Raw genomic sequence first — 13951 nt, 5'->3', positions numbered from 1 at the left:
CATCTAATTTGCAAAGTTATCAAATTATTAAAGCATGTGATCTGAAAATATCACATATTTTGATTGCACTGAAAATATAAGATATATTTTAATTTGTTTTTGGATTATTTAAAGCAGGGGTATATAGAACAAAAAACATAAAAGTGTGACAATTAAATTACAATGATTGTGGCTGGGTTTAAAAGAAATCTTGAAAAAGCAAACATTCTACCAAGCAATGGTAATCACTATTTAAAAATAATATAGTTTAATAGTTTAAGAATATACTTTATGTTATCTTTATCTTTAATGTAGCTGGTTTCCTCTGATGATTACGAGTCAGAATTATCAAATGTTTGACATCCAACAGCTAATGATTAATTAATCGGTGTGCATGCTCCAGTGGTGTTGTTAAACAAAAGCAAACTTTCTTTATCTTACTTATTTCTTTTTTTTTCTCTCTCTCTCTTTCTCTTTTTAATAACGTCTGATTTCTGATTTTTCGAAATGGCATTCACAACAGTTCTGCTAACACCTTGTCAGGCAGTAAAAATTACTTAATATTCTCCATAAAAAAATAAAATGACTGTTGAACAAAGCCAAAGCAGACGCAAACAGTTATACATTTCTACACACGAGGAACACAGGACAGGAAAATCAATAGAACAAATGGATGTATAAATAAAGCGTGACGGGGAGAGGAACTGGAGAGATGCAACAAGCTGGAGATATATGAGATAATACATAATCGCCAGCCTTGTCTCGGGAGACGGCACGGAAATACTCGACAAAATAACGCAACTAATTATCGCAAAATTCCCACCCACACAGCACTTAATTCCCATACAAATGACCACCATCAATTGCATTCAATAAACCGGTCGTCATGGCAAATCTTCACACGACAAATGATTTATTTCATAACAAACAGCAGTTGCGAGATATCTGCTAAGCCAGACATTTGATAAACGAGTTTATTATCCATATGGTTCAACATAACCGAGTTAATAATAATCATATGAAGCACACATGGAATAACAAGTGTAATGACATAATTTTGGGAAGCAATGTCATAACATGACGTTGCTTCTCCAGTCCTAGCTCAGACTGTGCATTTGAAATATGATGTCATTTCGTCGTCTCCTTCAAGTTGTGACTGAAACATTTTGAGTTAGATCTTGTTATTCATAAAGAAAACAACAATAATAATATGGATAATAAAGAAATTATTACACTCATGTGTGAGTCGTATTGATTTTACGAAACTCGTATCAGGATTCATGTATTACCCTCACTCTCACTTGGGCAATACAAAAATCCTGACACTCGTGTCGTAAAGTCAGTATGACACACAAGCTCGTATAATAATTTCTATTGATCATATGTTAAAAATGTAAAGTTTCCTATTAAATTGGTAGCATATACAATTATAGCGCAGTAATGTTTTTAAATAGAGGATATGATATGAGTGTCTATGACAGACGATGTTTACGACACGAGTGCCTAAATTACTATGCGATAATTTAGGCACGAGTGTCGTAAACATCGTCTGTCATGGACACGAATGTAATATTCTGTTTATTACAATAGAACTGTCTTGCTAAATGAACATTCCAGTCACTGTTTACAAACTAACGTTTCCTTAACGGCGGAGTAATGTTTGTTCATTGAGGTCTTGAAAACCAAATCACAACCTGTTCTAAAGTTATGTGATATTTATACGCCCATAAGTAAAGAGTACACATGTATCAACAGCTGTAAATTGTAAAGCATGTGTATACTAAAAAGCAAACAAATACACAGTAATTGAAATAATTAATTTTGAATTTGAATGACGTCACTTTGCATCTCCTTACAATAACTATAAATTGGGTACATGATGTTTCCGTTTTATAATGCTGGAATAATTCCAGTGCAAAATTGCTATTGATTTTTTTTTTTTTTTTAACATTATTAATGCACCTGAATGGGTTTGAAGAAAATCTTGGGATTAAAACATTGTACCTTTTACTAAATATGGCTTTCAAGTGAAATTATGGTAAGATATGATACATTTATTATGTATGAAGCCAAAACAAGGCTGCGAAAAGTGACTCGTTGACCTCAGTATAGATTTCTAACAGTTGTGAACGTTATATTCATAATTAAGTGTTTGATGTGTCACAACTACATCGTAATATAATACAAGTTATCATAAATAATCAATTAATGTTTTATTAAATTAATTAAAAACACTTATTTGTCATTACGGCATGTGATCAGCTTACACTCGAAATGAAAATGTATTAATGAAGAAAGTAGTATCTGTGGAATGTCGTGTCAGCCAATCAGAAAGAAATGTACTCTTACAACAGCCAATCGTTAAACGACAATGTCAAGAGGACATATGATTTAGTTATGACATACGAGGGAAATCGTACGATAAATATGACCCTCGTTATGCTGTACCTCGTAGGTAATAAATGAAATTATGAATCTGGAAGAATTGGGGTGAAAAATACATAAAACAGTGATTGTGGGTGTACATGTCTCATTTTACAATTCAAACCATAATATGTCATATACGTTAAAGTTTGTTTTATTTAACGACACTAGAGCACATTGATTTATTAATCATCAGCTATTGTAAGTCATCAGAGGAAAGAAGGAAATGTTTTATTTAACAATGCACTCAACACATTTTATTTACGGTTATATGGCATCGGACATATGGTTAAGGACCACACAGATATTGAGAGAAGAAACCTGCTGTCGCCACTTCATGGTCTACTCTTTTTGAGTAGCAGCAAGGGATCTTTTATATATCAGTCAGGATAGCACATACCATGGACTTTGATATACCAGTCATGGTGCACTGGCTGGAGTAAGAAATAGCCCAATGGGCTCACCGACGGGGTTCGATACCAGACCGACTGCGCATCAAGCGAATGCTTTACCACCTGGGCTACGTCCAGCCCTAAGTAATGTAGCAAGGGATCTTTTATATGCACTTTTCCACAGACAGGATAGTACATACCACAGCCTTTGACTAGTTGTAGTGTAATGGATGGAACAAAACTCCACCAATGTGGATTGATCCTGCGATGCAAGCACCTCAAGCGGGCACTCAACTGACTTACAATTTGAAGGAACAATTACAAGATACATTTAACATTTTTCCACACAATCAATTATGGATTTTTATAACCGATGATCAAACGGATCAATTTTAAATTTCAAACAGATCGATTTTCGATTATAACTGCATGATCATTAATTGGAACATCACTATACTGCAAACAAATGTCTACTTAAAGAGACGGACTCTATTTTGTAAACACTAAGGCATATTTTTTACTAAGACCCTACTTTCAACCCGTCAAAAAATGGATACTATAAGTTTGGTTAATTTACAAACCTGTAACAAATTTGGATAGAACAGTGAAACAAGATTTGGTGATGTTGAAATACCCTTAAAAATAGACTAAAATACGAATCCATAACCTTTACTTCTCAGACACACATGCTTTTTTTTTTTAAATATGACAAATTAATTTTGTGGTATTAGAAACACCAGGATGACCAGATCGAAACACTTGAGTTGTACGGAAATGGATAATCTAAACAATAATATATAAGTAATGTTTGATTTCAGTGACCACAAATGGCTCTAATAGTGAAAAATATGTCCGAGTGTTTAAAAACTAGCTAGGGTCTGTCTCTTTAATGAGATATATTACGTATTCGATAGCTAGAGTGCTGGTTACCACAAAACTACATGAACATTTATCCGGCAAACACTAGCTGTATTGACCAATTATAACGCCCGATTAAAGAAAAGTCATAAACTGCTCCTAGCAGTAAACTATACTTGTCATATGTATGACCTTATGGCTGAATCTAGTAAATGTACTTTCATTGGTAATTAGGGGCATTCGCTTGATGCGTGGTCGGTCTAGGATCGATCACTATCGGCATGGACCCATTAATTGGGCTATTTCTCGTTCCAGCCAGTGCTCCACAACTGGTGTAATGAAGACTGTGGTATGTATTATCCTGTCTGTGGGGTGGTGCATATAAAAGATCCCTTGCTGCTAATCGAAAAGAGTAGCCCATGAAGTGGCGACAGCGGGTTTCCTCTCTCAATATCTGTGTGGTCCTTAACCATACATGTATGTCTGACGCCATATAATTGTAAATAAAATGTGTTGAGTGGGTCGTTAAATAAAACATTTCATTCCTTCCTTTCATTGGTAATTAAGTTACTGATGTCATCCATGGCACATCCAGAAGATCCATCCCAGTGACATGTGGCCGAAGACCACAGACATTCCCAAAGGGATTTGTCAGATTCTCCAATGTAAAAAATAAAAAAAAAAAAATATATATATATAAATTTAGGGGGACCCGCACCCCCTATACACATACACTTAGATCCACACGCTGATCATCAACGGTCCGTATAACATATGGAAATAAAGCTTGGTGTTGGTGTGATCGTAAGAGAACATACTTACCTATTTATTAACTTATGGCTCAGTGAGAGGTGGGGATTTATAAAGTGTGTGGTTATACATATTTATCTCACTCTTGCTAATATAGGAAAAACAACCTAAGCAAGGTAAAGGAAGTTTGTTGCTGGTGTGAAAATCAATGTTTGGATAAAGTGCATAATATCACACTGTACAAATATGTCAATTGAGTGGGACAGGTGAATATATAAGAGAATGGATTGGTACCTATACTTAGCTGCCTCCGTTAGAACGGACCAATTCCAGTCTAGGTTTACCATTGGGTCGGCTGGTCTGAAACGTGATATCTGCACAGCTATATTATCACATGACAGTTGGGCGGCTGGTATGAAATGTGATATCTGCACAGCTATATTATGACACGACAGTTGGGCGGCTGGTATGAAACGTGATATCTACACAGCTACATTATGACATGACAGTTGGGTGGCTGGTATGAAACGTGATATCTGCACAGCTATATTATCACATGACAGTTGGGCAGCTGGTATGAAACATGATATCTGCACAGCTACATTATGACATGACAGTTGGGCGGCTGGTATGAAACATGATATCTGCACAGCTACATTATGACATGACAGTTGGGTGGCTGGTATGAAACATGATATCTGCACAGCTACATTATGACATGACAGTTGGGTGGCTGGTATGAAACATGATATCTGCACAGCTACATTATGACATGACAGTTGGGCGGCTGGACTGAAACGTGATTACTGCACAGCTACATTATGACATGACAGTTGGGCGGCTGGACTGAAACGTGATATCTGCACAGCTACATTATGACATGACAGTTGGGCGGCTGGACTGAAACGTGATATCTGCACAGCTATATTATGACATGACAGTTGGACAGCTGGTCTGAAACGTGATATCTGCACAGCTACATTATGACATGACAGTTGGACAGCTGGTCTGAAACGTGATATCTGCACAGCTACATTATGACAGGACAGTTGGGTGGCTGGTATGAAACTTGATATCTGCACAGCTACATTATGACATGACAGTTGGGCGGCTGGAATGAAACTTGATATTTACACAGCTATATTATGATATATCAGTTGGGTAGCTGGTCTGAAACGTGATATCTGCACAGCTATATTATGACATGACAGTTAGGCAGTGCTCTTGAAGCTAATCCAAACTCAAACCCAAAATGACTGGTTACTCCCAGCTAGAGCCTTAATTTAAACATGTCAAAGTAGACACCAAGTTTGGATAATTTCAAATCTGTATCAAATTTGGATAAAGCCACAATATAGAGTGAAACGAGAGTGTGACGATAAAACGGGGAATTACTCTAAAAAGATAGACTAGAGCTCATATGTTTTTAACTGTTATTAATTAGTCAGGATGACCAGAAACACATTGGATGTTCGGAAATGTTAATCTAAACAATAAAATGCAAGTAATGTCTGATTTCAATAATGAAAAATATTTCTATCAGTGAAAAACCTGTGTATTTTAGCACTGCATACCCATGTAAACTGAAACCTGTGTATTTTAAACTATAACTTATGTATTTTAGCACTGCATACCCATGTAAACTGAAACCTGTGTATTTTAAACTATCTTGTGTATTTTAGCACTGCATACCCATGTAAACTGAAACCTGTGCATTTTAAACTATCTTGTGTATTTTGGCACTGCATACCCATGTAAACTGAAACCTGTGCATTTTAAACTATAACTTGTGTATTTTGGCACTGCATACCCATGTAAACTGAAACCTGTGTATTTTAAACTATAACTTGTGTATTTTGGCACTGCATACCCATGTAAACTGAAACCTGTGCTTTTCAAACTATCTTGTGTATTTTAGCACTGCATACCCATGTAAACTGAAACCTGTGCATTTTAAACTATCTTGTGTATTTTAGCACTGCATACCCATGTAAACTGAAACCTGTGTATTTTAAACTATCTTGTGTATTTTAGCACTGCATACCCATGTAAACTGAAACCTGTGCTTTTCAAACTATCTTGTGTATTTTAGCACTGCATACCCATGTAAACTGAAACCTGTGCATTTTAAACTATCTTGTGTATTTTAGCACTGCATACCCATGTAAACTGAAACCTGTGTATTTTAAACTATCTTGTGTATTTTAGCACTGCATACCCATGTAAACTGAAACCTGTGCTTTTCAAACTATCTTGTGTATTTTAGCACTGCATACCCATGTAAACTGAAACCTGTGCATTTTAAACTATCTTGTGTATTGTGACACTGCATATCCATGTAAACTGAAACCTGTTTATTTTAACACCATCATACTGTAAAAACGTAAACCTGTGCATTTGAACAATTGTATTAAACTGAAAGCTTCATATATATATTTTAACACCTGTATTAAATTGAAACCTTCGTTTCTTACACCTGTGTACCTATATTGAACTGAAAGCTGCGTACCTGCATTAAACTGAAAGGTTCATACCTGTATTAAAATAAAGCTACAAACCTGTCTTAAACTGAATGCTGCACACCTGTACTAATTAAGGTATTGTTACCTGTATTAAACTGGAAGGTGTGTACCTGTACTAATTAAGGAATTGTTACCTGTATTAAACTGAAAGGTGTGCACCTGTACTAATTAAGGTGTTCTCACCTGTATTAAACTGAAAGCTGCATACCTGTACTAATTACGGTGTTCTGACCTGTATTATACTGAAAGGTGCATACCTGTACTAATTAAGATGTTCTCACCTGTATTAAACTGAAAGGTACGTACCTGTACTAATTGTTCTCATCTGTATTAAACTGAAAGGTGTGTACCTGTACTAACTGAGGTGTTCTTACTTGTATTAAACTGAAAGGTGTGTACCTGTCCTAATTAAGGTGTTCTCACATGTATTAAACTGAAAGGTGCATACCTGTACCAATTAATATGTTCTCACCAGTATTAAACTGAAAGGTGCGTACCTGTATTAATTAAGATGTTTTCACCAGTATTAAACTGAAAGGTACATACCTGTACTAATTCAGGTGTTCTCACCTGTACTAATTCAGGTGTTATCACCTGTACTAATTAAGGTGTTGTCACCTGTACTAATAAAGGTGTTGTCACCTGTACTAATTAAGGTATTCCCACCTGTATTAAATTAAGGTGTTCTCACCTGTACTAATTAAGGTGTTCTCACCTGTACTAATTAAGGTGTTCAAATCTGTACTAATTAAGTTGTCCCCACCTGTATTAAACCGAAAGGTACGTACCTGTACTAATTAAGGTGTTCTCACCTGTACTAATTAAGGTGTTCTCACCTGTACTAATTAAGGTGTTCTCACCTGTACTAATTAAGATGTTCTCACCCGTACTAATTAAGGTATTCCCACCTGTACTAATTAAGCTATTCCCACCTGTACTAATTAAGGTGTTCTCACCTGTACTAATTAAGATGTTCTCACCCGTACTAATTAAGGTATTCCCACCTGTACTAATTAAGCTATTCCCACCTGTACTAATTAAGGTGTTCTCATCTGTACTATTTAAGGTGTTCTCACCTGTACTAATTAAGGTGTTCTCACCTGTACTAATTAAGGTGTTCCCACCTGTACTATTTAAGGTGTTCTCACCTGTACTAATTAAGGTATTCCCACCTGTACTAATTAAGGTGTTCCCTCCTTTACTATTTAAGGTGTTCTCACCTGTACGACGTGGAGAAGCTGGCGCTGGGCGACTCATCAAGTAGCATGTCGTAGCGACCTCTCACGACCTCCTCACTCAGCTGAGACTTCAGATTGTTGTTGTCCTCACAGCGCTGCAGGTCTGTAAACAAACGTTGCTTTGTTTAACGACACCACTAGAGCACATTCATTCATTAATCATCATCTATTGGATGTCAAGCATTTGGTAATTTGACATATAGTCCTAGAGAGGAAATCCGCTACATTTTCCCATTAGTTGCAAGAGGACTTTTAAATGCACCATCCCACAGACAGGATAGCACATACCACAGCCTTTGATATATCAGTTGTGGTGCACTAGATGAAAGAGAAATACATGTAGCTCAATCTTTGTTTTAAAAGAACCCCACTGAAAAACACTGAGTAATATTAATACAAAGTTTGTTTTGTTTTGTTTTAACACTAAAAAAAAGGAAAGAAAATATTTAACGATGCACTCAACACATTTTATTTATATGGTTATATGGCGTCAGACATATGGATAAGGACCACACGAATATTGAGAGAGGAAACCCGTTGTCACTACTTCATGGGCTACTCTTTTCAATTGGCAGCAAAAGATCTTTTATATGCACCATCCCACAGACAGAGTAGTACATAACGGTCGTGGTGCAGTGGCTGGAATGAGAAATAGCCCAATGGGCCCACCGACGGGGATCAATCCCAGGTCCCCATCCGTGGGCCCATTGGGCTATTTCAACGAAATTAGCGGGCGCTTTACCACAGGGCTATGTCCAGTGACGACACTAAAAGCATATACTCCTTAATTAATCATATACGGCCAATGGTTGTCAAACATTTTGCAATTCTGATATGCAGTCTTCAGCAAAGGATCTTTTGTATATACTTTGCCATAGACAGGACAATATACCAATCAATGTCCGTGGTAGGTGTTGTCCTGCATGTTCATGGGGGACGTGTTTTTTAATCCATCCTTGTCCTTGCTTCTAATGTGAGCTAGGTTCTCTCGATCAGTAAGGAAGGAAATGTTTAACTTCATCTATAGATAAGTTCATTTGTAACCACGGCAACTTGGTGGCATCTAATGAATGGCCATATCATCAGGCCCATGGTACAGCACGTCAACTTGGTGGTGTCTAATGAACGGTCATGTCATCAGGCCCATGGTACAGCACGTCAACTTGGTGGTGTCTAATGAACGGTCATGTCATCAGGCCCATGGTGCAGCATGTCAACTTGGTGGTGTCTAATGAACAGTCATGTCATCAGGCCCATGGTACAGCACGTCAACTTGGTGGTGTCTAATGAACGGTCATGTCATCAGGCCCATGGTGCAGCATGTCAACTTGGTGGTGTCTAATGAACAGTCATGTCATCATGCCCTTGGTACAGCACGTCAACTTGGTGTCTAATGATCGGTCATGTCACCATGCCCATGGAAACAGCACGTCAACTTGGTGTCTAATGATCGGTCATGTCACCATGCCCATGGAAACAGCACGACAACTTGGTGGTACCAAAAAGCAGCAAGAGGTCTTTTATCATCACCTTTCCACATACCACAACCTTTAATGGCCACTGGTTGGAACAGCAAAATCAAAACTCTCAGTGCGCTGATGGTGATAGATCCGATGACCCAACATGCCTCAAATGACCACTCGATCCACCACTGATCTATAAATGTTCAACTCCTCTTCATAAAATGCCACAGTTATCATGATAGCGGTGATCGTGTTATATAGGCAGCCATTAATAATAGCCCGGTATTCCAGCTGTGGCTTGTCACTGTCACCACTACTGTTGTCAAGTACATATAATTTCCAAAGGTTACTATTATCCAGCTGATGTTGCAAAAAAGGAAGACATTTTAAAAACCATGCAGTGCTTGCTGAACTTTAGGAATACAAATTTTGTGTTTCTGTCTGTGTACATTCATATTGTTATTATTATTAATTGTTGTCCTGGTTGTTACTGATGCTGTAAAATACTTATCTCTGTTTTCACCGACACCAGATTGATTGTGCAATAAACTGAAATTCAATTCTTAACCATTTTGTGTTTGTGCTCTAATACCGGCCTCGGTGGCGCAGCTAGTGGTTAAGCCATCGGGCTACAGGCTGGTAGGTACAGGGTTCGCAGCCCGGTACCGGCTCCAACCCAGAGCATATATTCTCTGATCATTTTATTATGTGCACAAAATCATATGTTTTTCGTAAATTAAAGACACTGTCCTGAATTTCAGCCATAACAAGAGTTCCATCCCTCCTCTCAACAAAATAAACATATATCCTATTTTTTCTTTATTTTTTAAACAATATCTTATCTTAATTAAACATGTTTTAAATGTAAAACACTACACACATAAAAACATTAGGGATTTTCTATGACTTAATTATTTCAAATTTCGTTTAGCGGGTGGAAGAAAAATAAATTGTAGTGCATAAAATTTGGCATGCAAGATTTCGTCACTCGCCTCTAGGTTATGCAAAACCAACTGAATATCAATATAAATGGATCGTTCGTGTAAAAGCTGTATCTCATCAGAAGATCCAAACAAATGTGTGTTGGCTAATATCATCAATGTTTTGGAAAACTGTGTGCAAACAAATGTGTGTCGGCTAATATCATCAATGTTTTGGAAAACTGTGTCCAGTGGGAAATCGCTGACCTAATGTACGTCATATTATGTGCTCTAATAAGGTTTCTGTCCATCGTTCAACATGTCCAGCTATATCAGTCACGACTACCGTCTGCTTTCATTATTACATGCTACCCTACAGATTCTCCACGGAGTTCGGCACTTGTATAACTTCTTTTGGACTGAATCGGGTCTATTAATAGCAAAGACAATGGCATTCTAGCGACTGTACCTAGTGTGGGACAAAATTACCCCTAATATTAACTTTGTGACTGTCAAAGCATGCCAATACATACATGCAGCCTTATCTGTGAGAGGAAACACACTACATTCTTTCATTAGTAGCAAGGGATTTTTTATAGGCACCATCCCACAGACAGGATAGCACATACCATACTGGTACTGGAGTGTCATGAACATTTAGTTTTTTCTTTAATGACACCACTTGAACACATTGATTTATTGATCATCAACAATGTCAAACATTTGGTAATTTGACATATATGTATACTATAATAGTTTTAGAGAGGAAACGCACTATATTTTTTCCATTAGTAGCAAGGGATCTTTTATATGCACCATCCCACAGACAGGATAGCACATACCACAGCATTTGATACACCAGTTGTGGTGCACTGGGAATCTGTTGTAGACTGACCAGCATTTACCTTAGTTTGTCACCCAATAGCCGACCTATTTTTCATGCTGTGATATCGTTAAACATCCATTCATTCATTTAGATCGACAGTGCATCATGCAGGAGAGAGCTTTAACACCGGGCTAAGTCCAGCCCAAACACATATATATATATATATACAGTTTGTGAGAAAGCAAAAACTTAAAACATCTCACCTTCGTTTGCTGCGGGTAGGCAGTCCTCCGCGTTCACCTTGTCGAACTGGTCGATAGTGTTCAGAATGTCCTCTTTTGACGGTGCCAGGTGGTTTCTCTTCACCTTCGAGTTGGAGCGGAGGCGACCGAAAACAGAATCCATGGTTGATGAGGCTAAAAATTCAAAGAAAATCACTCATCTATAAAGAAACATATTTCAACAGGCATTCTGAGATAAAGAAACATATTTCAACAGGCATTCTGAGATAAAACATATTTCAACAGGCATTCTGTAAATAAAGAAACATATTTCAACAGGCATTCTGTAAATAAAGAAACATATTTCAATGAGCATTCTGAGATAAAGAAACATATTTCAACAGGCATTCTGAGATAGAGAAACATGTTTCAACAGGCATTCTGAGATAGAAAAACATATTTCAACAGGCATTCTGAGATAGAGAAACATATTTCAACAGGCATTCTGAGATAAAGAGACATATTTCAACAGGCATTCTGAGATAGAGAAACATATTTCAACAGGCATTCTGAGATAGAGAAACATATTTCAACAGGCATTCTGAGATAAAGAAACATATTTCAACAGGCATTCTGTAAATAAGAAACATATTTCAATGAGCATTCTGTAAATAAAAAAACATATTTCAATGAGCATTCTGAGATAAAGAAACATATTTCAACAAGCATTGTGAGATAAAGAGACATATTTCAACAAACATTCTGAGATAAAGAAACATATTTCAACAAGCATTCTGAGATAAAGAGACATATTTCAACAGGCATTCTGAGATAAAGAAACATATTTCAACGAGCATTCTGAGATAAAGAGACATATTTCAACAGGCATTCTGAGATAAAGAAACATATTTCAACAGGCATTCTGAGATAGAGAAACATATTTCAACAGGCATTCTGAGATAGAGAAACATATTTCAACAGGCATTCTGAGATGAAGAAACATATACTCTGTCAAAAAAGAAACGCATAGGTGATAGGGAAAGAAGGAAGGTGTTTGATTTTTACAAAATATCTTTTTTTTGTACAATGTTTCTGAATGAATGCTGAAATGGGACAGCATGCCCAAATGCACCCAAAAACAAATTTAACGCACATTGTGCGACAATTGCAGGAAATCGGCGTGAAATGGTCAGATTCTGGTGAATGCACATGAAACTCGGGCAAAACATTGGGGTAGTGATAGGTATCTAAAGCTGTAATGCTCGCAATGATGCATCATTTCCATTTCGACGTAGACGAGTTACAAGATGCCAAGACTAAGCCTGCTGAATTGAAACATTGCAATAGGCCACCTCCAGTTAGGTGAATCGCAGTCAGCAGTCGCACGCCACATGAACGTCCATCAGAGCACCATCTCACGTCTCTGGGACAGGTACCAGCAGTTTCAATCAGCTGAAGTTTCACGCCACATGAACGTCCATCAGACGCCATCTCACGTCTCTGGGACAGGTACCAGCAGTTTCAATCAGCTGAAAACCCAGGGCTAACTCTGGCACTCACCAAATTCGCCAGCTGCGAATTTTAAAAACAACAACTGGCGAATTTTATTTTAATTTGGCGTAATAATTTCAAGTATTAACTGATATCTTGTTACAAAATAACTGGCTTTCTGTAAGTTTTGTAGATAATTTGGCGTAATAATTTCAAGTATTAACTGATATCTTGTTACAAAATAACTGGCTTTCTGTAAGTTTTGTAGAGAATTTGGCGAAATAATTTCAAGTATTAACTGATATCTTGTTACAAAATAACTGGCTTTCTGTAAGTTTTGTAGAGAATTTGGCGAAATAATTTCAAGTATTAACTGATATCTTGTTACAAAATAACTGGCTTTCTGTAAGTTTTGTAGAGAATTTGGCAAAATTATCTGCTGACCCAGAGCTAGCCCTAGGACCGGCCCAGAAGTGGAAGACCTCGCGTAACAGATGCAGCACAAGATCGCTACATCCGGGTTCTACACTTGCATCACCAAACAACGTCACGTGTAACAATGCATTTCCTATAGAATGAGAACATTTATGTGCTGCCATAGCCATCAAGATCGCCAGATCTCAACCCCATTGAACATCTATGGGACGAACTGGATAGACGTGTATGCCAGCGTGACCCGGAACGTCCATCAGAGCACCATTTCACGTCTCTGGGACAGGTACCAGCAGTTTCAATCAGCTGAAGACCGGCCCAGAAGTGGAAGACCTCGCATAACAACTGCAGCACAAGATCGTTACATCCGGGTTCACCAAACTGCCACAGCAACGAACACTGCTGGACGCATACCTGGTTTGAGAAGGGTGTCTG

General features: G+C 37.5%; 1 protein-coding gene across 1 annotated transcript in view; it reads right to left on the bottom strand.

The window, feature by feature from the left end:
- LOC121367255 (TBC1 domain family member 5-like) overlaps window positions 1-13951 on the bottom strand; it is a 75365-nt gene that overhangs the window by 51702 nt on the left and 9712 nt on the right. Inside the window, 2 exon segments of the mRNA XM_041491367.1 lie at window positions 8146-8266; window positions 11636-11788. Of these exon segments, the coding sequence (XP_041347301.1) occupies window positions 8146-8266; window positions 11636-11777 (263 nt within the window). The 5' untranslated portion in view covers window positions 11778-11788.

The sequence above is a fragment of the Gigantopelta aegis genome, unplaced genomic scaffold (assembly GCF_016097555.1).
Source record: "Gigantopelta aegis isolate Gae_Host unplaced genomic scaffold, Gae_host_genome scaffold72, whole genome shotgun sequence".
NCBI lineage: Eukaryota > Metazoa > Mollusca > Gastropoda > Neomphalida > Peltospiridae > Gigantopelta > Gigantopelta aegis.
This window is presented reverse-complemented; position numbering and strand designations above follow the sequence as displayed.